This window comes from Caretta caretta, chromosome 8 (assembly GCF_965140235.1).
Source record: "Caretta caretta isolate rCarCar2 chromosome 8, rCarCar1.hap1, whole genome shotgun sequence".
NCBI classification, from domain to species: domain Eukaryota; kingdom Metazoa; phylum Chordata; order Testudines; family Cheloniidae; genus Caretta; species Caretta caretta.
The window spans coordinates 62,263,141-62,290,994 of NC_134213.1; the positions used below are offsets into that span (position 1 = coordinate 62,263,141).

General features: G+C 45.2%; 1 protein-coding gene and 1 long non-coding RNA gene across 2 annotated transcripts; both read left to right on the forward strand.

Moving 5' to 3' along the window:
• On the forward strand, nt 1-27,854 carry LOC142073012 (uncharacterized). The gene is made up of 3 exons (XR_012669668.1): nt 1-75; nt 3,435-3,554; nt 22,907-27,854. It is a non-coding gene; the product is annotated as an uncharacterized LOC142073012 (long non-coding RNA).
• LOC142073105 (uncharacterized) lies at nt 13,161-15,268 on the forward strand. The gene is made up of 2 exons (XM_075131976.1): nt 13,161-14,084; nt 14,606-15,268. Exons 1-2 carry the CDS (start codon nt 13,505-13,507, stop codon nt 15,145-15,147), a joined length of 1,122 nt encoding a protein of 373 aa, XP_074988077.1. The 5' UTR covers nt 13,161-13,504; the 3' UTR covers nt 15,148-15,268.

The following is a 27,854-nucleotide window of genomic DNA, read 5'->3' on the forward strand; positions in this document are numbered from 1 at the left end:
GAGCAATCAAGGGTTTCTGAGGGGTTTATCACTGCTGCAAAACAAAGCACTGGATGACACCACAGGAAGAGTCAGGTAAATCATGAAGATTTCTGTCTTTTACGGTACAAAAACAATGCTGTTTCATCACAGCTCAAGAGAGTGTAATGTATTGACCCAGAAATCATTTTTGTAAACATTTTCATGAATGGAATATTCAGTGTTATGGAGGTTCAGATTCTTCTAGTTTGAAAACAATATGAGTAAACTGCAAATAATTGTATAACTCTTAATGCAATAAGACAAGCAAAATATTCACCAGATAATTTCCTTTGATTTTCATTAATTGGATTCCAAGCAGAGATTCCAACCTTCATTTCAGCTAAATATTGTCATTGTTTCCCCCATACATATATCTCAACTTGAGCAATTTTGTGTCTACTATATGCCTTACTGTGACTGCCTAACCAAGACTGAATTTCCCAATTACTTCTTCATAGCACATGACCAGAACACACATCACTGAAGTATTTACCCTTGTCTAGTTACAACATTCTTGAGGATATTTGTCCATGTTTAAACAAATTTGGTTAATCTGTGTATGTGCCTCTTTGACTTGTTTTCTGAAAATATTTTAATACATGAATTTATTGGTAGGAATGTTTGTGGGAACAACACATTATAAACAAATATTGGAGAATATTTGTGGAAAGCAAATTCTGAATGAATAAACATGAGTATGTGAACTAGGCACCTGATTCTAAGATATACTCATCTACTCTAAATGGAAAACAGACCAGATGATCTTTGTGTCCAACCGAAATTAACCAACACCATTCAAATTTTAAAGGTTGACTATTCATAAAACAAACTGCTCATGAGAAATCTATAGATGAAAAGTGTTTTCAGAAATTTGGTTAAAACATAAGAGTGTGGTGAATGTGAAGAAAAAAGGTTAATGAATAACCTGTTATATCTGATGGGTGGAATTTTTGTGATGTGACTATATATAATGTGTATTCTAGATCAGTGTTGGTTTACAGTACTGTGTGACAATACTGGGTACTCAGTATTTGACATTTGATTGAAAACATTCCAAATCCATTAGAGAAACTTCCAAAAGATAAACAACCTAATCTTCCCCTACCAGACTGTAAAATGCAGCTCTCAGGAACGAGGCTGAGCTCCCAAAACAGAAACCAAAGACTCCACAAGTAGGAGCAGATTTCCCTTCAAAATGAAAACTGAACTCAAGCAAAGCATGTATTTAACTTGTGAATGATATCATCCAATGTAGGTGCATTTGCACAGTTAGACTGAGAACACTGAGGATGAGAAGATTTAAATGTGTCACTCAGTTTAATAATTAGTGGAGTTGAAGGGGTTGTGTGTATGTGTGTGTTTGTGTGTGTGATGAATAACAACATGGATGTGGGACTGTGGGTTGTACTGTTGGTCTTGAACGGGCCAGACCCTCAATGGTGTAAACCAGAAATGAGTTTGGCCTCCTTACTCTAATAGCAGAGATTTCAAATGATTTGCCAATACCACAGACCTCTAAGAGTGCACTCCTCAAGAACATTTCTGTAGTATTTGCAGGAAATTCATTGTCAGAGACACGATCAAAGGGTCATGTTTCTACTTTACTACTAAAAGTTTATTTTCTAGATATTGCACAATGTATTGATTGGAATGAGAGAACAGCTATTTTTTCATTAGCCAACCTAGAAGGAAGTGAAGTATAGAAATATTACCCACTAGGACTTGTCTTGCTGTGACTCTAATAATGCTTTGCAGTTGATCTTTTCTTTGTTATTAAGGCCATTGGGCATGGCAGGTTTTACTTACTTTCTCCATTAATGTTTGATGTCATATTGTTACACTTCATGCAAATAAAAATAATTAAGAAATATAAGGCACTATAGTCTCCTACACAAACTATGCTGAAAGATTCCCTTGTGGAGTTTCCTGTGAATTCTTCCCTTTGGGAGGGGGAGTATACCACATAGTTAAGAAGTAGGTCGTTCAGCTCCCAAAATCAACTGATCTCTAAGACCTGCAAAATTCAGAGATAATCTCATGGGAAAGTAGATGTTAGAGCTGTCTGCATGGAGCTCCCTTCAGGATCAGGCCCTTGATACTAATAGGGTATTTGGGAGTGGGGTTGGGAAAAACTAAACTAGCCTAGGCAAAAAAAAGCAGGGCAGGACCAGAAAAAGAGAGATGCGTACAATGCAGAAAAAGGAGAAATACAGAAAAGCTTGAGCCAAACCTCCAGATCAGAACATTTATGCATTCACTTAAAGAAGAATTCCTTCCTTTCCCCCCTCTCCTACCCCACTTTTTTCTTCCCCCATATAAGCCCTTGAACCAGATTCATTTTTCCACACTCAGGAAAGCAACATCTCTTTACTTCAACTAGAATTCAACTGTGTATTTTTAGTGAGAGAAATATATGACCCTCAGGTCAAAAATCTCAAACACAGTCACCTAGCTCATATTTAGGCACCTAAAGAAGTGGCTTGACTCTCAGAAGTGCATTGGCTTCAGTACTTTCACTCCTTCATCTATGAAGGCAGATTTCATGTTGAATCATTTTGTCAAAGAATAGAGACAATGAATATATATGCAATGGGAAAAATTATTCATGGTTAGATTCCCCTGCCTCCTCCCCCTGCTTTTTTTTCTGTGTAACTGGAATGGTAGGAAATTTTCCTGGTACCAGTTTGTTGAACCTTTCCAGAATCATACAATTTTACTGATAAGAAGAAAACAGAATGGCATTGAGGAATGAACGTCTGTGGGCACAGTCTTTTCACTTCATGGTTACTGTCACTCGTCATTCATATCCACCTGCTCTGCTACTTGGATCTGCCACTGTCTCTTTTAATCATTTTGTTTTAAGTTGGAAAACACATTTTTTATTAACCTACCCTTCTTTATGGAATAGTAGAAGAATGCACTCTGTGGATCTGGTGGCAAAGCATTCTCAGTATGTGGTTACATGCTCTGGAATTTGTTTTCCCCCTTTGGTGCAAAAGAGCCTGAGCTTGTTAGATTTTGGTGCCCAGAGTGCAGGCTGTTCCTTTTGCAAGGTCTACTTCTATCTAGGTGCTTATATGGCACGCAGTATTGTAGTGTCTGAGCTACTCACAAACATCAATGAGTTTGTACTTGCATTACACCTGTGAAGCATGGGATTAAGATCACCATTCTAGAGATGGGGAAAAGAGTCCCAGAGACACTGAGTGGCACAGTTTCTGGCAGAACTAGGTTCTGGACCCGCATCTGCTGAGTTCCAGCCCTGTGCCTTACCCACAGACCCATCCTGTCCTCCAGGCTTTTGCCTTCTGGGAGTGATGTGAGACGGTTTGAGCTATTTTTGTGTGACTTGAATTTCTATTAAATTGACATTTCTGTTAATTTAGTTATATTTTCTCTTTATGGACATGGAGGTTCTGAGTTGACAAATTGAAAAACAAATGAAGTAAGAGGGATCAAGCTGTGTAATGAAGTAAGAGGGATCATAAATAACAGCCGTACCACAATGAAGCACGTTATCTTGGCAATTTCAGGTAACTAATTTGTTAATTACAGCCATAAACTCTGTTGATACCTCAGTTCAGAATTTAAAAATAAATTAGTGAGGTGGGGCCAATCTTTCATATGTTACACAGGCAAATCTCCAACTGAGGCAAAAAGGACTGCAGGGTTTGAACCAGAGTCAAATTGGCCTTGATTTCAAGGCCTCACAGAATTATCATGTATTAAGTTTATTATGGTAGTGCCTAGGGCCCAAGTCAGAACAGGGCTCTGTTGTATCAGGCCCTGTACAAACACAGTAGAGGATAGTCCCTGGCCTGAAGAGCTGGCTAAACAGAAGAGATTGACACTATAGAGGAAAGGAATAATGCTGGGGAATAGGTCCTAGAAGAAATGCAAATGTTTTCCTACTGCAAATTATAAACATATCTGTGTCAGACTCATCATAGATTTATACCAGCTTTTGCCAGTGTAAACTCAGCAACTGGGCCCCTAAGGCACAGACCCTGTGAAGGGAGGAACTGAAACAGCCCTCCTGTTGGGAGGCTTTAAGGGGCTAGCAAAGCTACTGTTCAGTGTTCAAGCATAAAAAGAGAGAATGCCAAGACATCATTTAGGCTTTATGCCTTTCTCCACGTATGCGGCTGTTTCTCATCAATTACTTCCTGAAAGCCTTCTACCTTCCCATATACCTTCTACTTTCCCATATACTTCCCAATCATACTATAGCGCTGCCTATTGAGAAGCTATTTATTGTAAGGGCCACCAGAGTGTGAGGACTTGGCTGGGAAGGAGTGAACAGAGAGACACTGAGCAGTGTAGCTCTTTCATAGCTAGGGTTGCCACCTGTCTGGGTTTTACAGTCCAGTTTTTGGCTTCTGTATCCGGGTGCCATTTAGGGTTGCTAGGTGCCTAGTTTTTGACCGGAAAGTCCAGTCAAAAAGGGGACCTGGCAACCCTAAATGGCACCCAAACCAAAAGTCTGCTTACTGCGGGCCAGGGGAAGGCATCAGGTCATTAACCCATGCCGGCCCCTGCTCAGCTGGGGTGCCTCCTATCTGCAGGAAGGCTCTTTGAGATGATCCAGTGAGCGACAGGGGGAAGAGGAGCAAGTGCCAGGAGTGGGGCCTTGGGGGAAGAGGTGGAGCAGGGGGTGGGGCCTGGCCTCAGGGTCTGGTTACCAGCAATTAGAAAGGTGGTAACCCTATCCATAGCCTCTGGTACAAGATTCCTGTAAAGCCTCCATTGTAAACTAAATCTGTCCCTGCTCCCTCATATCCCTAATGGGGCCCTAAGGCAAAGGCAACAACAGCAGCAAAACTGTTTGACCGCCCTGAAATCAGTTGCTTCTCCCTTCTATAAGAAGATGGGGAAACAGGCTTCCACAGAAAGGTATGCCATTTTAGTGAATTTGGCCCATTGCTTGCAAATTTAGGGACTAAAAGAACCTCTTGAAGTCTTCTGCATTTTCATTTATTTTTGCATTGATATAGTAGCACAAGTGCTCCCAAAGACTACTGTATAATGTTTCAAGCATTTTCTGCTCTGCTTTCAGTGTAAACTGTGTTCATAATCATCCCAGACAAAGAACCAAACTCCATTAGTGATCTCAATCTTCAGCTCATGTCACATCCTTGTCTTTTGCTAGGTAGTTTTTCAAAAAAACTGCTGAATTCCTTTCACAGCTTCTCAAATTCTTAAGCAACTGTGACAAAGCTCTGTCCTTGCCTCCATGGGTCCCACGTTTCCTGGCAGATTTCGCTAGCCTCAGAGGCTCACTGTGACCCTCCATATAACCCTTCTTTCTCTAGAGACAAGGGTCACAGTCTACTGAGCCATTTTCATCATAAGCCAGCAAGGGAGGTGAGGAGAAGTTATCCTTCCTTGCACAGTCTCTGTTGTCTCCCAGTCTCAGTGATTAATCAGGGGGCAGAAGGTGGGGGGAGCCCAGTCCCACCCTCTACTCCAGGCTCCAGCCCAGGGACCCTAATAGTATCAGCTATGGTAGCTGACCTTTTAGAAACATGACACATACAATTCCCTGGGTTACTTCCCCACAGCAGCCCCCACTTCACCCTTACCTCAGGGCCTCCTTCCTTGTGCCTGATATGGTGTGTACTACTCAGTCTCTCCAACAGCACAACTTCCTCCCACAGCTCCTGACATCAACACCCACCAGACTAACTGGGAGGCTTTTAACTAGTTTCAGCCAGCCCCTGATTGGCTTCAGGTGTCCCAATCAACCTAACATTCTCCCTGCCTTCTGGAAAGTTCTTAATTGGCCCCAGGTGTCTTAATTGACCTGGAGCAGCTGCCATTTAACTTATCCTGGTACTAGGTATTTGTTTAGCCTGGAGCTAATATATCTATCTCCCACTACTTTTCTATAGCCATCTGGCCTTGCCCCGTCACACAACATATTTCTCTCAAGAATTTTTCTCCCCTTCAGTCCTAACAGCAAATGTACAGTATAAAAAGAGCACCAGCAAAGGACTTGTTTTACATTTTGTCATGTTATCTTCTGCTAGTTGCTATATGGGAAGGGCACTGTGACTGTTTTGTTTTTGAGAATCCAAAGTCTTTTGTTCTTGAATTTATAAACTCAAACCAACTTGTTTAATGTGTAAGGTAGATCAGAATAAGGCCAGTTCATGCTTTCATGACGTATGGTGAAAAGAAATGGCTTTCACATTGGTAGAATAAAGACATTTCTAAATAGTGCAGATTATCTCAGTAATGAAGGCTAAGCCTGGAAAATCAACTTTTCTGAAGGAGGAATCAGAGTGCTCCATTCTGAGGCAGTCTCTGGAGATTTTGTAAAGTCCAAAAACATGTCACTGTTGTGAGAGGTGAAGACTGTTCAGCGGCAATGATGAGCTTTCAGGAGCACCTCGTAATTAATTCCAACTCAGGGGAATTTCAGGTGTTGGGGAATTTTGCTTTTAAAATTTAAAGCTGTTGGCAGGAAGGGCATGCTTGCATGGACATGTTGGCATGTGTAAGTCTTTCTTGGGTGAGGGGGAAAAAGCTTGAGCTTAATTTATCTGGTCAAGTCAAGAAGCATAACAAATGTTTACACATGTAAAGTATTGAAATAACCAGTTTGTTTTGGGGGGAGGGGCAGTCAGGCCTGCATTAAGCTTGAATTTCTCCAGGATGATGATCTGGCTGACAATAGTTTGGCAAATGCATGGCATTACATTTTGGTGCTCGCATAATGGATTATTTACAGGAAAAAAGTAAAAGAAAACATTTGCTTTCCACTTGTCAATGTCCACATAATGTGAATTGAGGCAGTGTGTGGCAGCTACAGAGGAAGGTACGCCTTGTAGTGCTCCCACAAAGCCCTGTGTGGGGAACAGAGCTGGGCCTCACAGCCTTTGTGGGAGCACTTGAGAGGCACAGTCTTACTTGGTGTGCACTCTGCACCCACTGTCCATGAGAATGGTATAATTCAGGGGTTCTCACTACAGAATTTTTGGTGGCCTCAGAATGCTGCCACCAACTCTTGCTGGTGGCCACTCTCACACTTTTTCCTAAAATACTTAATTAGCTTTAGGAAAAACAAATAAATCTGCACATAGACATGTCCAAATCATTGTAATTTATTTATTGCTAGCTAGTAAGTTTGTTGTGAAAAGTGATATTAAACATACAAATATCACTTTTCACAACACACTTACTCAGCCCTGGCAAGCCTGTGGACAAATTAAGCCTTGGGGCGGTCGAAGGAGGCAGCGGGGGCCAGAGCCTGAAGCCCTGCGGCCGGAGCCTGAAGCCTTGTAGCCAGGGGACAGGGTCTTGGGATGGAGCCTGAAGCCTGAGCCCAACCACGCTGGGAAGGTGGGGAACTTACTGGCTGCCTGCTCCTCCAGTGTGCCCCAGATGTCTCCAGAGGGGGGCAGGGCCCAACCCCTGCTGGTGGTCCCAGCAACCAACACCAAGACGGTGCACCCAGGAGCAAGAGGGACAGTGGGGGGAGAGGTCTGCTACTTGCCCTCCCCCACCCCCATCACAGCCCAGCAGGCTGTGGCCACAAGAAAAGCCCCTGGTAGCTGCTTTTGAGAAACACTGGTATAGATTGTCCCACCAAGTACACTGGCTCACCAGTGCAGAGGGTGGGGTTAGGATTCCACCTCCATTCCACACTTTTTGGGGTGATTTGCTTCCCACAGAGAGCTACGACCAAAACATTCCTTTGAGCAGGGAATGGTATTATGATCTTCCCAGGTGTGGGCCAGAAAGGGGAAAAGAAAAAAACAACAACAACGGGGTTTGGGAAGAAGAGTGGCTTCTTTTGCCCTCTCATACCCACCCACACTTCCCACCAGCCCCTGCTCCCCTAGAACAGGGAGAAACCACTGTGGCTGCATAGCCTAGGAGGTCTGTGGAGTCTGCTTTCTGCTGGGTTGGAGCTTTAATGTTGCGGAATTACAGTTAATGAGAAATGAAACTTTTTTTTTTGGCTTAAAGAAAACCTTACATTGTGTTAAATACTTCTTTTGTAAATGGCAGCTGTAACACATTAGTTGATTCTAAACCAACCATATTTTCTTTCACAAAATAAATGAAGGCAAATTTGTATTTAATTATGATTACAGACCTTATTAGAACACAGAGCTACTTCATAAGGAAATTCTTTATCTGCAATACTGGTCCCTATAAGTCAGCTAGTCTAAACACTATTTCATCTTGGCCTACGCGTTCCACAACTCCTTCACTTTGACCCTGCACTGCAACGTGTCCTAGTCATGGCCCCTTTCTGTCATGCATCGTGAAATCTGTCCATAGGTATAATAATTCCTACGGCTGGAGCACAGCTGGGACTGGACAGCCTCCTCTCCCCAAATGCCAGTGAGGTCCAGCAGGTCTGCATTGCTCTAAGCAGGGGATCGCCCGGTATGTGGAGCAGGCATGGCCATCTCACCTGCACTGAGATCACTGCATGCATCACCAAGCAAAGAGGAAAGGGACTTTCAAAATTCCAAAGGAATTTATGGGGTGGGGCTGATGGTTGGTCACCTGAGAGCAGGGCAGTAGAGTTCAAACCAGTGACCACAGAGGTGAGAACAGGCATTGTGGGACACCTCCGGGAGGCCAGTTGCAGCGCTGTAATTGACCATGGTGTCTACACTGGCACCGCAGCATAGTCGTCCCAGAGCAGAAAGCTGTAGCCTCTCATTGGGGGTGTTTTTTTTTTAAAGCACTACAACTGAGCAGTTTCTGCGCATTAAGTGGCTTGGCCGTGTGTACACCTCAGGAGTTACAGCACAGAAAGCTGCTTTACTGCGCAGAAACTTGCTAGTGTAGACAGGGCCTTAATGAGTCAAGAGTTTAGGATGTCAGGGAGAAGGAACTTCTTGTAATTGAGGCAAAAGTTAACCAAGGTCCTGGACAAGAGTTTTGTACTTGGAGTGGAGCGGAATGGCCAGATGCCTGAGATGAGGAGGAAAAACTTGCATGATATAGCAACAGTATCTGTATTGTGCAATTAGTAATGAAAAATCAAAAAATGAACCAAGCTTGCAGGAGAGAGAGGACAGCAGCATTGCCAGAAGGAAACAGAAACAAAAGAAAACATTTTTGCAATACTCAGTGGATCAGACCCTTGGACCCTCCAAACTCCCCTCTGCACTGCTCCAATTCATAGGGGAATTCTCAGCTGACTCTCACTGGGTGTTTGCAGCAGTTCCCAGCCTCATTCCCAGCTCCATTCAACTCCATCCCTGCTTGGTTTCTGACTCAAGCTCTGACTCTTGGCTCTGACTCCTGGTTCCTGACACCAGCTCTGACCCTGAGCACTGTTCCTGGCCTCAGACTCCAGTTCCGACAATTAGGCCTGGTTACCTGGTGCTCCAACCAATCACGTTCTGACCACTGGTCCTCACTGCTACTGCTCTGACCACTAAGCCTGACTGCCCATGCTTCAGTCTGAGACATCACCTGTGTGATCTCGGTCCTTTTCCCAAGTCACAAAACCCATCACCATAAGTGTTCTTTGAGAGGGCATGGAAACTGAACTCACCTTCTGGAGTTCAATTTTTTTCATTTGTTTTATTTTTTTGCTTTCCCACATCGCCTCCCATAAAGTAACTGTTTGGTGGCTCAAGGTAGACTTAATTTTCCAGGGATATGAATCTGAAACCCTTTTGTAAACACTGAAATTCACTTGAAAATTAAAAAAAGAAAAGAAAAAAATCCATAACTCTGCTTTCCTTTTTCCTCCCTGGCGCCAAAGATAACACCGCTTTACTTCACTTAATTCTTAGCCTTATTTTTCGTCAAAGGTTACCTCCCTTATTTGACCTGTGAGTCAAAATTTAGTAAGATCTGGAAAGCAGATAATAATATGCCCTCCTTTTCCTTTTTTAAATTTTTTAAAATCTACCTTAGATTATTAATATCTCCTGAGGGAGAATCTACAAACATTTCTTTCACTGTTCCCTCAGTTACACTATGGTTCTGGGAATACTTTTCATCAGATAAAAAGTTTATAATTTGCTGGAAATGTTCTACATAAGGCTGAAAAGTGGCACATAAGGTGCCAACTTAGGAGCAAAGATTCTTTAACCCTTTTCACAAAAAAAAGGTAAGCAGCAGGATACGGACCCTGGACTTCAGGAAAGCAGACTTCGACTCCCTCAGGGAACGGATGGGTAGGATCCCCTGGGGGACTAACATGAAGGGGAAAGGAGTCCAGGAGAGCTGGCTGTATTTCAAGGAATCCCTGTTGAGGTTACAGGGACAAACCATCCCGATGTGTCGAAAGAATAGTAAATATGGCAGGCGACCAGCTTGGCTTAATGGTGAAATCCTAGCGGATCTTAAACATAAAAAAGAAGCTTACAAGAAGTGGAAGGTTGGAAATATGACCAGGGAAGAGTATAAAAATATTGCTTGGGCATGTAGGAATGAAATCAGGAGGGCCAAATCACACCTGGACGTGCAGCTAGCAAGAGATGTCAAGAGTAACAAGAAGGGTTTCTTCAGGTATGTTGGCAACAAGAAGAAAGCCAAGGAAAGTGTGGGCCCCTTAATGAATGAGGGAGGCAACTTAGTGACAGAGGATGTGGAAAAAGCTAATGTACTCAATGCTTTTTTTGCCTCTGTCTTCACTAACAAGGTCAGCTCCCAGACTGCTGCGCTGGGCATCACAACATGGGAAGTAGATGGCCAGCCCTCTGTGGAGAAAGAGGTGGTTAGGGACTATTTAGAAAAGCTGGACGTGCACAAGTCCATGGGGCTGGACGAGTTGCATCCGAGAGTGCTAAAGGAACTGGCGGCTGGGATTGCAGAGCCATTGGCCATTATCTTTGAAAACTCGTGGCGAACGGGGGAAGTCCCGGATGACTGGAAAAAGGCTAATGTAGTGCCAATCTTTAAAAAAGGGAAGAAGGAGGATCCTGGGAACTACAGGCCAGTCAGCCTCACCTCAGTCCCCGGAAAAATCATGGAGCAGGTCCTCAAAGAATCAATCCTGAAGCACTTACATGAGAGGAAAGTGATCAGGAACAGTCAGAATGGATTCACCAAGGGAAGGTCATGCCTGACTAATCTAATCGCCTTCTATGATGAGATTACTGGTTCTGTGGATGAAGGGAAAGCAGTGGATGTATTGTTTCTTGACTTTAGCAAAGCTTTTGACACAGTCTCCCACAGTATTCTTGTCAGCAATTTAAAGAAGTATGGGCTGGATGAATGCACTATAAGGTGGGTAGAAAGTTGGCTAGATTGTCGGGCTCAACGGGTAGTGATCAATGGCTCCATGTCTAGTTGGCAGCCAATGTCAAGTGGAGTGCCCCAGGGGACGGTCCTGGGGCCGGTTTTGTTCAATATCTTCATAAATGATCTGGAGGATGGTGTGGATTGCACTCTCAGCAAAGTTGCGGATGATACTAAACTGGGAGGAGTGGTAGATACGCTGGAGGGCAGGGATAGGATACAGAGGGACCTAGACAAATTGGAGGATTGGGCCAAAAGAAATCTGATGAGGTTCAATAAGGATAAGTGCAGGGTCCTGCACTTAGGACGGAAGAACCCAATGCACAGCTACAGACTAGGGACCGAATGGCTAGGCAGCAGTTCTGCGGAAAAGGACCTAGGGGTGACAGTGGACGAGAAGCTGGATATGAGTCAGCAGTGTGCTCTTGTTGCCAAGAAGGCCAATGGCATTTTGGGATGTATAAGTAGGGGCATAGCGAGCAGATCGAGGGACGTGATCGTCCCCCTCTATTCGACATTGGTGAGGCCTCATCTGGAGTACTGTGTCCAGTTTTGGGCCCCACGCTACAAGAAGGATGTGGATAAATTGGAGAGAGTCCAGCGAAGGGCAACAAAAATGATTAGGGGTCTGGAACACATGACTTATGAGGAGAGGCTGAGGGAACTGGGATTGTTTAGTCTGCAGAAGAGAAGAATGAGGGGGGATTTGATAGCTGCTTTCAACTACCAGAGAGGTGGTTCCAGAGAGGATGGTTCTAGACTATTCTCAGTGGCAGAAGAGGACAGGACAAGGAGTAATGGTCTCAAGTTGCAGTGGGGGAGGTTTAGGTTGGATATTAGGAAAAACTTTTTCACTAGGAGGGTGGTGAAACACTGGAATGCGTTACCTAGGGAGGTGGTAGAATCTCCTTCCTTTGAGGTTTTTAAGGTCAGGCTTGACAAAGCCCTGGCTGGGATGATTTAATTGGGGATTGGTCCTGCTTTGAGCAGGGGGTTGGACTAGATGACCTCCTGAGGTCCCTTCCAGCCCTGATATTTTATGATTCTATGGTTCTATGATTCTATGAAAACCTGTTTTGATTATCTTTTAAATTAAATGAATGCAATACTATAAAACAAGAATCTGAAAAGCTGTGGATACTCTGTGATTCAGTGGTATAACACCACACATGAAACTCTGCAAGAATTAGCCCATGATGTGATCTCATTGTATTTGTTATCAGGAAATCACTCCTAAACAGAGTAAGAATATCATGCTTAGGCTCATCACAGTATAAGTTAAAGATCAAAAAGACCTATGCCATCATCATAGTTCATCCCTTTGCCAGAAGAGGACTATAAATACAATTAACTTTTCGGGCCAGATTTTTCATTAAGTGAGGCCAGAGACCTCCATGAATATTTGCACCTATCACTGTATACACAGTTACCATGCAAATCAGGTATTTGCTCATGCAAATGGAATAGCAATAGACACAACTGTGGTAATTATATATGCAAAAATAGTCACAAGAAATATGTTTGCATCTCTGACATCACTGTATGAAAATCTGGCTCTAGAAAATAAATTACGGGTACACAAAATGTTATGAGAGCATGCAGCATACAAAACAGAATATGGTACTTTGCTCTTACATTGGATTTTTAATTTGGAGACTTAAGTGCTTTACAAAAGATATTACTATTATCCACTATTTTCAGAGAGGGACCCTGAAGTAAAGAGGTTAAGTGACTTTCCCAAGGTCACACAACAGGTTAGACCCACTGCCTAGCTCAGGGAATTTACAGTCTAAAGACCCTGTTCCGATTAATGTGTTTATCATTTTATTGGGGGGGGGGGGGGAGGGAAAGGAGGTAATCATCCAACCTCCCTGGTGAAATGGATAAGGGTTTGAGTTCCCTGAGCCCTGGTCTACACTAGGACTTTAGGTCGAATTTAGCAGCGTTAAATCGATTTAAACCTGCACCCGTCCACACAATGAAGCCCTTTATTTCGACTTAAAGGGCTCTTAAAATCGATTTCCTTACTCCACCCCTGACAAGTGGATTAGCGCTTAAATTGACGTTGCCGGCTCGAATTTGGGGTACTGTGGACACAATTCGATGGTATTGGCCTCCGGGAGCTATCCCAGAGTGCTCCATTCTGACCGCTCTGGACAGCGCTCTCAACTCAGATGCACTGGCCAGGTAGACAGGAAAAGAACCGCGAACTTTTGAATCTCATTTCCTGTTTGGCCAGCGTGGCAAGCTGCAGGTGACCATGCAGAGCTCATCAGCAGAGGTGACCATGATGGAGTCCCAGAATCGCAAAAGAGCTCCAGCATGGACCGAACGGGAGGTACGGGATCTGATCGCTGTTTGGGGAGAGGAATCCGTGCTATCAGAACTCCGTTCCAGTTTTCGAAATGCCAAAACCTTTCTGAAAATCTCCCAGGGCATGAAGGACAGAGGCCATAACAGGGACCCGAAGCAGTGCCGCGTGAAACTGAAGGAGCTGAGGCAAGCCTACCAGAAAACCAGAGAGGCGAACAGCCGCTCTGGGTCAGAGCCCCAAACATGCCGCTTCTATGATGAGCTGCATGCCATTTTAGGGGGTTCAGCCACCACTACCCCAGCCGTGTTGTTTGACTCCTTCAATGGAGATGGAGGCAATACAGAAGTAGGTTTTGGGGACGAAGAAGATGATGATGAGGAGGTTGTAGATAGCTCACAGCAAGCAAGCGGAGAAACCGGTTTTCCCGACAGCCAGGAACTGTTTCTCACCCTAGACCTGGAGCCAGTACCCCCCGAACCCACCCAAGGCTGCCTCCTGGACTCAGCAGGCGGAGAAGGGACCTCTGGTGAGTGTACCTTTTAAAATGCTATACATGGTTTAAAAGCAAGCATGTGAAAGGATTACTTTGCCCTGGCATTTGCGGTTCTGCCTTTGCAAAAGGTTTCTGGGGAGGGCAGCCTTATTTCGTCCTTCATGGTAGGACACTTTACCACTCCAGGCCCGCAACACGTACTGGGGAATCACTGTAGAACAAAGCATTGCAGTGTATGTTTGCTGGCATTCAACCAAAATCACGCGGTGGGAGGAGGCAAAATGCGACCTTGTAACGAAAGCACATGTGCTATGTATGTAATGTTAACAGCAACACGTACTGGGGAATCACTGTAGAACAAAGCATTGCAGTGTATGTTTGCTGGCATTCAACCAAAATCACGCGGTGGGAGGAGGCAAAATGCGACCTTGTAACGAAAGCACATGTGCTATGTATGTAATGTTAACAGCAAGGTTTACCCTGAAAGAGTGTAGCCACTGTTTTATAAAATGTGTCTTTTTAAATACCGCTGTCCCTTTTTTTTTCTCCACCAGCTGCATGTGTTTCAATGATCACAGGATCTTCTCCTTCCCAGAGGCTAGTGAAGCTTAGAAAGAAAAAAAAACGCACTCGCGATGAAATGTTCTCCGAGCTCATGCTGTCCTCCCACACTGACAGAGCACAGACGAATGCGTGGAGGCAAATAATGTCAGAGTGCAGGAAAGCACAAAATGACCGGGAGGAGAGGTGGAGGGCTGAAGAGAGTAAGTGGCGGGCTGAAGAGAGTAAGTGGCGGGCTGAAGACAGGGCTGAAGCTCAAAGGTGGCGGCAGCGTGATGAGAGGAGGCAGGATTCAATGCTGAGGCTGCTGCAGGACCAAACCAGTATGCTCCAGTGTATGGTTGAGCTGCAGCAAAGGCAGCTGGAGCACAGACTGCCACTGCAGCCCCTCTGTAACCAACCGCCCTCCTCCCCAAGTTCCATAGCCTCCACACCCAGACGCCCAAGAACGCGGTGGGGAGGCCTCCAGCCAACCAGCCACTCCCCCACAGAGGATTGCCCAAAAAAAAGAAGGCTGTCATTCAATAAATTTTAAAGTTGTAAACTTTTAAAGTGCTGTGCTTAAAGTGCTGTGTGGCATTTTCCTTCCCTCCTCCACCACCCCTCCTGGGATACCTTGGTAGTCATCCCCCTATTTGTGTGATGAATGAATAACGAATGCATGACTGTGAAGCAGCAATGACTTTATTGGCTCTGCAAGCAATGATTAAAGGGAGGAGGGGAGGGTGGTTAGCTTACAGGGAAGTAGAGTGAACCAAGGGGCGGGGGGTTTCATCAGGGAGAAACAAACAGAACTTTCACACCGTAGCCTGGCCAGTCATGAAACTGTTTTTCAAAGCTTCTCTGATGCGTACCACGCCCTCCTGTGCTCTTCTAACCACCCTGGTGTCTGGCTGCGCGTAACCAGCAGCCAGGCGATTTGCCTCAACCTCCCACCCCGCCATAAACGTCTCCCCCTTACTCTCACAGATATTGTGGAGCACACAGCAAGCAGTAATAACAGTGGGAATATTGGTTTCGCTGAGGTCTAAGCGAGTCAATAAACTGCGCCAGCGCGCCTTTAAACGTCCAAATGCACATTCTACCACCATTCTGCACTTGCTCAGCCTGTAGTTGAACAGCTCCTGACCACTGTCCAGGCTGCCTGTGTACGGCTTCATGAGCCATGGCATTAAGGGGTAGGCTGGGTCCCCAAGGATACATATAGGCATTTCAACATCCCCAACAGTTATTTTCTGGTCTGGGAATAAAGTCCCTTCCTGCAGCTTTTGAAACAGACCAGAGTTCCTGAAGATGCGAGCATCATGCACCTTTCCCGGCCATCCCACGTTGATGTTGGTGAAACGTCCCTTGTGATCCACCAGAGCTTGCAGCACTATCGAAAAGTACCCCTTGCGGTTTATGTACTCGGCGGCTTGGTGCTCCGGTGCCAAGATAGGGATATGGGTTCCATCTATAGCCCCACCACAGTTAGGGAATCCCATTGCAGCAAAGCCATCCACTATGACCTGCACATTTCCCAGGGTCACTACCCTTGATATCAGCAGATCTTTGATTGCGTGGGCTACTTGCATCACAGCAGCCCCCACAGTAGATTTGCCCACTCCAAATTGATTCCCAACTGACCGGTAGCTGTCTGGCGTTGCAAGCTTCCACAGGGCTATCGCCACTCGCTTCTCAACTGTGAGGGCTGCTCTCATCTTGGTATTCATGCGCTTCAGGACAGGGGAAAGCAAGTCACAAAGTTCCATGAAAGTGCCCTTACGCATGCGAAAGTTTCGTAGCCACTGGGAATCGTCCCAGACCTGCAACACTATGCGGTCCCACCAGTCTGTGCTTGTTTCCCGAGCCCAGAATTGGCGTTCCACAGCATGAACCTGCCCCATTAGCACCATGCATTAGCATGCATTGTCAGGGCCCATGCTTTCAGAGAAATCTGTGTCCATGTCCTGATCACTCACGGGACCGCGCTGACGTCGCCTCCTCGCCCGGTATCGTGTTGCCATGTTCTGGTGCTGCATATACTGCTGAATAATGCGTGTGGTGGTTAATGTGCTCCTAATTGCCAAAGTGAGCTGAGCGGGCTCCATGCTTGCCGTGGTATGGCATCCGCACAGAAAAAAGGCGCGGAACGATTGTCTGCCGTTGCTCTGACGGAGGGAGGGGCGACTGACGACACGGCTTACAGGGTTGGCTTCAGGGAGCTAAAATCAACAAAGGGGGTGCCTGTACATCAAGGAGTATTTCAGGCAGGACTGCACGGAGGGTTCCAATAAGAAATGGTGCACCTAAGTTATCGTTGTTATTGGAACAAGGAGGTTAGCCTGGCCTCTGATTGATACATGGCTAGATTTACCTCGCTGCACCTTCTCTGTGAGTGACTGCAGTGTGACCTAGAGGAATGAGTCCCCTAGACAGGGGAGGAGGCAAATGAGTACAAAACAAATCTGGTCTATTTCTTGTTTTGACCCACTCCATCTATCTTTTACATCTTTGGCTGGCAGCAGACGGTGCAGAAGGACTGCATGCCATCCACATCTCATGGCTGCTCGGCAGAAGATGGTACAGTACGACTGCTAGCCATCCCCATCTCTTGCCTGCCTGGCAGAAGATGGTGCAATACGACTGCTAGCAATCCTCATCTCTTGCCTGCCTGGCAGAAGATGGTACAGTACGACTGCTAGCAGTCCGTATCGCCTGCCTGCTCACCATAAGACGGTTCAATAGGACTGACTGCAGGACTAAAGAGAATGACCTGGTCAAGTCACTCCAAATTTAGTCCCTGCGCCCATGTCTGCCCAGGCGCTCCCAGCCGACGCGGCCAGGAGCACCTCGGACACGATGAGGACGACTACCAGTCGTATTGCACCGTCTGCTGCCAGAAGGCAAGGGGTTGCTGCTACTGTGCAGCAAAGCCGTACCGCGTCTGCCAGCACCCAGGAGACATAGGGTGACGGTTACCTGAGCGGGCTCCATGCTTGCTGTGGTATGGCGTCTGCACAGGTAACTCAGGAAAAAAGGCGCGAAATGATTGTCTGCCCTTGCTTTCACGGAGGGAGGGAGGGAACGGGGGCCTGACGACACGTACCCAGAACCACCCGCGACAATGTTTTAGCCCCATCAGAGCGCTCCATTGTGACTGCTCTGGACAGCACTCTCAGATGCCCGATTGTTTGCCATTGCTCTGACGCTGGGAGGGGCGCTTACAGGGTTGGCTTCAGGGAGCTAAAATCAACAAAGGGGGTGGCTTTACATCAAGGAGTATTTCAGGCAGGACTTCACGGAGGGTTCCAATAAGAAATGGTGCACCTAAGTTATTGTCCTTATTGGAGCAAGAAGGTTAGCCTGGCCTCTGATTGATACATGGCTAGATTTACCTCGCTGCACCTTCTCTGTAAGTGACTGCAGTGTGATCTAGAAGAATGAGTCCCCTAAGACAGGGGAGGGGGGGAAGCAAATGAGTACAAAACAAATCTGGTCTATTTCTTGTTTTGACCCACTCCATCTATCTTTTACATCTTTGGCTGGCAGCAGACGGTGCAGAAGGACTGCATGCCATCCACATCTCATGACTGCTCGGCAGAAGATGGTACAGTACGACTGCTAGCAGTCCGTATCGCCTGCCCGCTCACCATAAGACGGTTCAATAGGACTGACTGCAGGACTAAAGAGAATGACCTGGTCAAGTCACTCCAAATTTAGTCCCTGTGCCCATGTCTGCCCAGGCGCTCCTGATCGACCTCACAGAGGCGACCAGGAGCACCTCAGACATGACGATGACGGCTACCAGTCGTACTGTACCGTCTGCTGCCACAAGGCAAGGGGTTGCTGCTACTGTGTAGCAATGCCGTACCGCGTCTGCCAGCACCCAGGAGACATAGGGTGACGGTTACCTGAGCGGGCTCCATGCTTGCCATGGTATGGCGTCTGCACAGGTAACTCAGGAAAAAAGGCGCGAAATGATTGTCTGCCCTTGCTTTCACGGGGGGAGGGAGGGAACGGGAGGCTGACGATATGTACCCAGAACCACCCGCGACAATGTTTTAGCCCCATCAGGCATTGGGATCTCAACCCAGAATTCCAATGGGCAGCGGAGACTGCGGGAACTGTGGGATAGCTACCCACAGTGCAACGCTCCGGAAGTCGACGCTTGCCTCGGTACTGTGGAAGCGCTCCGCCGAGTTAATGCACTTAATGCACTTAGAGCATTTTCTGTGGGGACACACACACTCGAATTTATAAAACCGATTTCTAAAAAAACGACTTCTATAAATTCGACCTTATTCCGTAGTGTAGACATACCCTAAGTTGTTACTGGTCACAGGAATCCACATAAATCTCATCACTCCCGCTGAAGCCCAGTGCCTGTAACAAGCTGCCTTCAGGCCTCCCACTCCTGCTGGCAGCATGACTGCTTAAAGAGCCATGTTACTGCTAGCTGATTCCCACATGGCTGGACACAGGGCCCAATTAAGACAGAGGCACTGCAGGCTCATGGTTAGGACCTCAAATCCTAATATGAAATCAGAACCTCAGCTGGCTTTTATTTAAAAAGGTTCCTAGTCCTTATGGTCACAAGGGAAAACCTGATTTAAACTAACTAATGCAGTAATGTCTGAAGAGCACATAAAACAATAACTCTGAGAGGGATGAACTGCTCCATCTATCTCAGCAGACCTCTGGGGGCACTCCAAAATTTAGGGCCAGATATGCAAAACATTAGCCATCAAATTGTACGTCTAAGAATTTCTCAAGCAAATGTATAATTAGGCAGCTTTGGTGTGTATTTACCTGTGTGTGTGTGTGTGTATGTGTGTGTTTGTGTATGTATATATATATATATATAGCAACAATCATATAATAAAACTTTGCCTTTGGTATTACCTTTCATTTAAGTTTATCAAAGCTTTTTTCTGTTTGTTTACAGAGGAGGAAACTGAGGCACAGAAGTTAAGCTATTTGCCCAAGTTCATATAGCAAGACAATGTATCAGGAATATATTTACCCATGAACTGTAAACAAACAGAAAAAAGCTTTGATAAACGTAAATGAAAGGTGTAATAAATATAAAGGGAAGGGTAAACACCTTTAAATCCCTCCTGGCCAGAGGAAAAACACTTTCACCTGTAAAGGGTTAAGAAGCTAAAGGTCGCTGGCACCTGACCAAAATGACCAATGAGGAGACAAGATACTTTCAAAGCTGGAGGTGGGGGGGAAACAAAGGGCTCTCTCTGTCTGTGATTTCTTTTGCCAGGACCAGAGCAGGAATGCACGTCAGAACTCCTGTAAAGGGTTAATAAGCAATCTAGTTAGATATGCGTTAGATTCTGTTTTGTTTAAATGGCTGATAAAATAAGTTGTGCTGAATGGAATGTATATTCCTGTTTTTGTGCCTTTTTGTAACTTAAGGTTTTGCCTAGAGGGATTCTCTGTATTTTGAATCTGATTATCCTGTAAGGTATTTACCATCCCGATTTTACAGAGGTGATTTTTTTTACTTTTTCTTTAATTACAATTCTTCTTTTAAGAACCTGATTGCTTTTTCATTGTTCTTAAGATCCAAGGGTTTGGGTCTGTGTTCACCTATGCAAATCGGTGAGGATTTTTATCAAGCCTTCCCCAGGAAAGGGGGGGTAGGGCTTGTGGGGGGGTATATTTGGGGGGGAAGGACGTTTCCAAGTCGGCTCTTTCTCTGTTATATTTGTTAGATGCTTGGTGGTGGCAGCAATAAAGTCCAGGGACAAAAGGTAAAATAATTTGTACCTTGGGGAAGTTTTAACCTAAGCTGGTAAGAATAAGCTTAGGGGGTCTTTCATGGAGGTCCCCACATCTGTACCCTAAAGTTCAGAGTGGGGAAGGAACCTTGACAAAAGGTAATACCGAAGGCAAAGTTTTATTATATGATTGTTACTATTCACTCATAGATTCAAAGGCTAGAAGGGACCACTGTGATCATCTAGTCTGACCTCCTGTGTAACACAGGCCATAGAACTTCCCCAAAATTAGTCCCAGAGGATATCTCTTAGAAAACCATCCAATCTTGATTTAAAAATTCAGTGATGGAGAATCCACCATAACCCTTGGTAAATTGTTCCAATGGTTAATTACTCTCACCATTAAAAAGTTATGCCTTTTTTCCAGTCTGAATTTGTCTAGCTTCAACTTCCATAAGCAATAATGTTTAAAGTATTACTAATCCATCTAAAATTCTAGTGTCCTACATTTTTGAATTGGCTGAAAAAATATTAGCATGATGACAGAAAACTATTATTTTAAAAAATGAAATTACATCGTTCAAGAGCTATAGCAGACAAGTTCCTTAAGTATTTAAGGGATCACCTAGAATATGTCATTGTTATCAAACTGAAATAATTATTTAATTAAAGGCAAAGATAGCTAGGTTGCTAGGTAGCAATGACAATTGCTGTACAGGTGTCATACAAGTATACAATTGCCCAGTAATAAAAACTATAATCAAATTTATTTTAATAAAATCTGCCAAAAGTCTGAATATAAAAATGGATTAAACTCACTCATATCATGCAAAGATAATTCCAGTTCTCTTCCTCTTAATGAACGATCATTTTTGTTCGTCTACCATAAAATTAATCCTCTGACGTTTCCTCTAATTACAGCTCCACCTTTAACCTTTGCTTGCTCACACAGTGCTTAAGGAAGTAGTCATCTCTCAATTGTCCAGTCTCCATTCACACAACAATAAACTTGACAAATTTCAATCTGTTTTGCCCCAGCCATAACACAGAAACTACTCTCCTATGTGTTATTTTAATTATATTTTATGGCTTTCTTCATCCCCACCTTCCCACACCCTGCATCAGACCATCTAGACAAGTTGTGAAAAATTGAGAACAAACAAATACATATTACAAAAACTACCCATACAGGCAGGCCAGTTTTAGCTACCTCCTGTAAAGGAGAAATTCACGAGTGTGGCGAGCAATGCCTGACTAAATGGGTTACCAACAAAACAAATATAGTGTCTGACCAGAGAGGTAGCAACACAGAGCTCTTCAGCTGATGTACATCAGCATAGTGTTGTTGACTTCAGTGGGTGTGCTCTACATGTCATGGGATCAGGTCTTGAAAGAAATTAAGCGAAGCAGGACCATTTAAATCAAGCAATAACTTTTATCCAATCATTTCAGAGAACACATTCAGCTTTACAGAAAGTATGGCACAGAAAGAGAAACTACTGCTGGTTGATGTCAGCGGTGTCTTTTTTTCCCAGTTGTGTATACATGAGCAGAAATTGTCTTATGGAATCATTTTACATATTTCAAAATGTCAGTGAACTCCAGACAGAAAACCTTTATAGTCCTTCGATGAAAAGGCAATACATTTAAATCAGCCCTAGGCTAAGTCACATTCATCTTGTCAATGTTTTTGATATCTAGTCTGTCAAAAGGACTGTTTTTTCTATGCCTCAATGTACAGTCCCTGAAGCTGCTGTTCTTTGAACAGGACATGACTTCAATATTTTAATATCAACTCCTCCCTCGGGTTGCCAAGTGTCCAATTTTTGACTGGAACGCCCGACTGGGCCATTAAAAGTCCAGTTGGTGGTGCTGCAGGGCTAAGGAAGGCTAGTCCCTACATGTCCTGGCACTGCACTGTGCCCTGGAAGTGGCCAGCAGGTCCGGCTCCTAGGCAGGGAGCCATGTGGCTCCACGCGCTGCCCCCATCCTGAGCACCGGCTCTGCACTCCCATTGGCTGGGAACTGCAGCCAATGGGGGCTGGGGAGGCAGTGTCTGTGGGCGAGAGCAGCATGCAGAGCCTCCTGGCCCCCCGGCCTCGGAGCTGGACCTGCTGGCCACTTCCATGGCACAGCGCAGTGCCAGGACAGGCAGGGAGTCTGCCTTAGCCCCACTGTGCCACCGGGAGCTGCCTGAGGTAAGCCTGTGCCCCAACCCTGAGCCCCTACCCCAGCTCTGAGTCCCCGCCCAAACCCAGAGCCCTGTCCTGCACCTCAGAGCACTCTCCAGAACCCTGAACCCACCTGAGAGCCTGCACCCCACTTAGAGTCCTCTCCCACACCCCAACCCCCTGCCCCAGCCCCATAAAAGTGAGTGAGGGTGGGGGAGAGCAAGCCACTGAGGGAGGGGGAATGAGTGAATGGGGGATGGGGCCTCGGGGAAAGGGAGGGGCAGCAGATGGGTCCTGGGGAAGGGGTGGGGCTAGGGCATTCGGTTTTGTGCAATTAGAAAATTGCAACCCTACATTTGTAATGCTAAACAATACTGCTGCTGTAAAATGTTGTGTTTAAACTTCACAGATATGACCTTGGGAGCCCAACCTCCCTCTTTGTTATCGGCAGCAGAATGGCTGTGCAGAATTAGAAAGCAGCCAAGAAGAACGAAGGAGGCCTTTCTGTGTGATGTTATGCCATCTCTGCCACCGAGAAACAGGAATTGAAGGAGTAACGGGACAGCGAGAAGAGGGACCAAATGGAGAACGCGGCACGCCGGAATACAGCCACAGAGCAGCTCTTAAAGCTTATGGATCACCAAGCAGACACATTCCAGGCGATACTAGTTCCTCAAACCGAGTAGCTCTGCACTCAGTCTCCCCTGCAGCTGCTGTCGCAAAACTCTTTCCCATGTGCCCCCCAGACACCACCAACACACTCTTATCAACCTCCTGGCTGCAGTCTATATCCGTGGCATTCCACTCCTCCCCCTCACAATCCAGCACTGCGGATTCCCACTATCCACTGCACTCAACACCCATCCCTCTACAGTTTGGCCCTGCTGAAGTACAGTGTCCATTGCATTGTACTCCAAAGGAGAGGGTTGGATATGATTACAAATCTTTAGCCGTCCCGGGACCCTTCTTTTTCCTGGGACCTTCCCTTCCCCCATCTCCCTCACTGCTTCTGGGTTTTTTTTTGTTTTGTTTGACTCTCTCCTCCAGTTGCTGTCTTTTAATAAAAAACTGTGTTGGTTTGAAAGCAATCTTTATTTTATTAATTGAAAGCAAAGAGAGTCCTGCAAAGCAACACACAATTATGTTAAACCCACATTTGCATCATGTGCACCAATCACCTCTTAGCATTACAAAGCACTGCGCTCCCGAGCATAGCAACAAATATTAATGTCTTTCAGCTTCAAATTTCTGCCTCAAGGCATCCCTGATCCTTATGGCCCTGCACTGTGCCCCTCTAATAGCCCTGGTCTCTGGCTGTTCAAACTCAGCCTCCAGGTGCTGAGCCTCTGCTGTCCAGACCTGAGTTAAGCTTTCATCCTTCTCGTCACAAATATTATGGCACGTACAGCACATGGCTATAAGCAAAGGAATATTGTCATGGGCCTTGTCCAGCTTCCCATACAGACATCACCAACAGGCTTTTAAATGGCCAAATGTACACTCAACAGTCATTCTGCACTTGCTCAGCCTGTTGTTTAACCGCTCCTTGCTGCTGCCAAGGTGCCCCATGTATGACTTCATAAGCCACGGCATTAAGGGGTATGTGGGATCACAATGGGCATTTCAACTTCCCCCTATTGTGGTCTTCTTGTCTGGGAAGAAAGTCCCTGCTTGCAACTTCCTGAACAGGCCGTTGTTCCAAAAGATGCATGCGTCACGCACCTTTCCGGACCAGCCTGCGTTAATGTCTGTGAAATGCCCACGGTGATCCACAAGGGCCTGGAGAACCATTGAGAAATATCCCTTGCAATTGATATACTCAGTGGTTAGGTGGTCTGGTGGTAGAATTGGAATATGCATGCCATCCATCGCCCCTCAGCAGTTAGGAAAACCCATTTGTGCAAAGCCATCTACAATGTCACACGTTGCCCAGAGTCATGGACTTTAGGAGCAGGATGCGATTAATGGCCCTGCATGCTTCCGTCAACATGACTCCAACGGTAGACTTTCCCACTCCGAATTGATTAGCAACTGATCAGTAGCAGGCTGGAGTAGTCAGCTTCCACAGTACAATCTCCACACGCTTCTCCAACGGCAGGGCAGCTCTCATTCTCGTGTCCTTGTGCAGGAGGGCTGGGGTGAGTTCATCACACAGTCCCATGAATGTGGCTTTCCTTATGCGAAAGTTCTGCAGCCACTGCTCATCATCCCAGACGTGCATGATGATGTGATCCCACCACTCAGTGCTTGTTTCCCGAGCCGAAAAGTAGAGTTCCACTATGGTCAGCACCTTCGTTAATGCCACAAGCAATCTTGTGTCGTAGCTGCTATGCATGGCGAGATCAATGTCGCACTCCTCTTGCCTTTGTAGTTTAAGGAATAATTCCACTGCCACTCGTGACGTGTTGGTCAGAGTGAGCAGCATACTGGTCAACAGTTCGGGATCCATTCCTGCAGCCCGAAGAGGAAGGGTGCGCAGTACAGAAACCATTGAAAGATGGCGGCAAATGAGGATGGAAGCACAGGGATTGCTGGGATGCAAAGCAATGCATCATGGGTCATTGGGACAGGACCCAGGATGCCCCGCAACCCCTCTGTCTTCTCACAAGTCTTAGCGGCAGAAAAGAAAGAGGTGCTCTGTGGAATAGCTGACCAGAGTGCATTGCTCCGAATACCGCTGCAAGTGTGAACACGCTATTGCACAGGCAGCTGACAGTGTGAACACAGAACAGTGGTTTCCCTTCAGCACTCTCTGAGCGGTGCTGTAACTGCTGGTGCTGTAACTGTGCCAGTGTAGACATGGCTTACCTTTCAATCTGTCCAAAGTGCAGGTGCAAATATCAACCAATGAATGTGGATGGAGCCTGCCTTTCACTGCTGCATGTACCACATACACCACTGCAAATGTAAACAAGGTCTTGTTTCCTAATTTAGTACTGTGTTTTTAATTTGCATTTAAAGTAAGCATTGATCCAAATCCTGCTTGCCTTACTCATGCAGTAGTCTTACTGAAACCAATGGGAATACTTGCATGAGTAAAGTAAGTAATTCATGGTCTGAGATGGAGGGCATACATATAATCCAGTTTTCTTTTTGTTCTCATTCTCAAATGTGTACTATGTGACATATTATTCAAACAGCTTCTTGTATATTTTTTAAATTTCCCAGTGTGAAAAATGCTTTTTGAAATTTTAAATTCAGTTTATTGAAGTGAGGAAACAATTCTGACAGCAAAACCCTCTCTGATAAAGAAAGTGTGAAGTATTATGAAGATGGCTTATTTAGCTGTTAAATTGGTAGCAGATAGATACTGTTTTAGTTACCGTTTTCTAGGTAGTAACATGAGAGGGCTTCATGCTTATAAATTACACTGGCTTCTCATTAAGAGAACTATTTACAGAGATGTTGCAACTACAGCTAGAATTCTAGCCATGTGCCTACAGACTGACCGCCTCATACTTCCTTCAGATGCTTCCCTCCTGCAATCTGTGTTCCTCCCTCCAAATTTCATGGAGGTTGTTACTGACTGAATTAGTGCTGGTCAAGAGAAGAGGAAACAGGTTTGAATTTTTAAATTGCAAAACTGTGTTCCCAGTGTACATTACATTTTATTGGAAAGATGACAAAATTTTGAAACAAAATGGTCCTAAAAAAATCATTGGGCCAGATCCTCCACTATAACTTGGTTCAGCTCCATAGAATTGCACCAGTTGAAGATCTGGTCCAATGATTCTGTTGTAATGCAGGGAATGTATGATACTTGTAAACACTGAGATAAGGAATGAATGGAAAGTATCTTCAGAGTGTTGGGTGAAGTCTTTAAAAGATAGAGTGTTTGTCGTGGTTGAAGCCATAACCTTCCTTTCTGGAAAATGTTGCTCCAGTAAAAAAAAAAATTAGGTATAAAGCAGGTCAGACAAAGTATGTGCAAACCGTTGAGCAGTCATTCTGTGCTTGGTAAGAGGTATAATGATAGCTCTGTGTGCATACCCAAATATTAGTGCTGTCATGTTGCTGAGTTGTTAGCAGATATTTGACCTGAGAAGTGGGATATTTATTTTAAAGAATAAATGAATAGACAGCACACACAGAATTCTTAAATTATCGTAATCAGCATTTATTTAGGAATGGACAATTCCTTTTGTTAGTTTTTGAATGGAGAGGGGAGATATGAGTGCTTTCTATAAATACATCAGAGGGATAAATACCAGGGAGGGAGAGGAGTTAGTTAAATTAAAAGCCAATGTTGGCACAAGAACAAATGGATATAAAACAGGCCATCAACAAGTTTAGGCTTGAAATTAGGCAAAGGTTTCTTTCTAACCATCACAGAAGTTCTGGAACAGCCTTCCAAAAGGAGCAGTGGTGGCAAAAAACCTAACTGGCTTCAAGACTGAGCTTGATAAGTTTATGGAAGGGATAGTATGATGGGACTGCCCACAATGGCATGTGGCATTCGGCAGCTGTCAGTAGCAAAAATTTCCAACTGCTGGAGACAGGACACCAAATGGGGAGGGCTTCTTTCCCAGGTATCTGCTTGGTGGGTGTTGCCCACATGCTCAGGATCTAACTGATCGCCATATTTGAGGTTGGGGAGGAATTTTCTCCTGAATCAGATTGGCAGAGACCTTAGTGGCATTTTGCCTTCCACTACAGCAGTGGTTCCCAAACTTGTTCCGCTGCTTGTGTAGGGAAAGCCCCTGGTGGGCCCGGCTGGTTTGTCTACCTGCTGCGTCCACAGGTTCAGCTGATCGCAGCTCCCAGTGGCCGCAGTTCGCTTCTCCAGGCCAATGGGAGCTGCTGGAAGCGGCGGCCAGTACGTCCCTCAGCTTTACAGCATAGGGCACAGGTCATTTGCAGGTTTAAACTAATGTAAATGGTGGATTCTCTGTAACTTGAAGTCTTTAAACCACGATTTGAGGACTTCAGTAACTCAGTCTGTGGTTAGAGGTTTATTTCAGGAGTGGGCGAGGTTCTGTGACCTACAATGTGCAGGAAGTCAGACTAGATGATCACGATGGTCCCTTCTGACCTTAAAGTCTATGAGTAGTTTTTTAACATCAAGAGCTGCACAATTCAGGTGTGTGACAAACAGAGGCTAATAGATAATGGGTCTGATCCCATTGAAACCAGTCAAATCAGTTATAAATGGGGCACCACATATTACTCTGCCATGTCATCTTGGGCAATCCTGAGCATGTCTCATTCCCAGATAGAGCAGTTGTTTCTCTTTTATAAACTCCATTACCAAACCAAGGCCCTGTGTTACAGTGTGTTGCACACTCCCAACATAAATAGGAATTGAGGGAGCTCAGCGCCTTTCTTAATCTCTGCTCCATATATATATATATATATAT

Bases quoted from the DNA above. Each gene is read 5' to 3' on its own strand.
- LOC142073105 (XM_075131976.1), top strand. From the start codon at position 13,505: ATGCAGAGCTCATCAGCAGAGGTGACCATGATGGAGTCCCAGAATCGC. The intron at 14,085-14,605 runs GTGAGTGTACCT...TTTCTCCACCAG, and splicing joins AGGCGGAGAAGGGACCTCTG to CTGCATGTGTTTCAATGATC.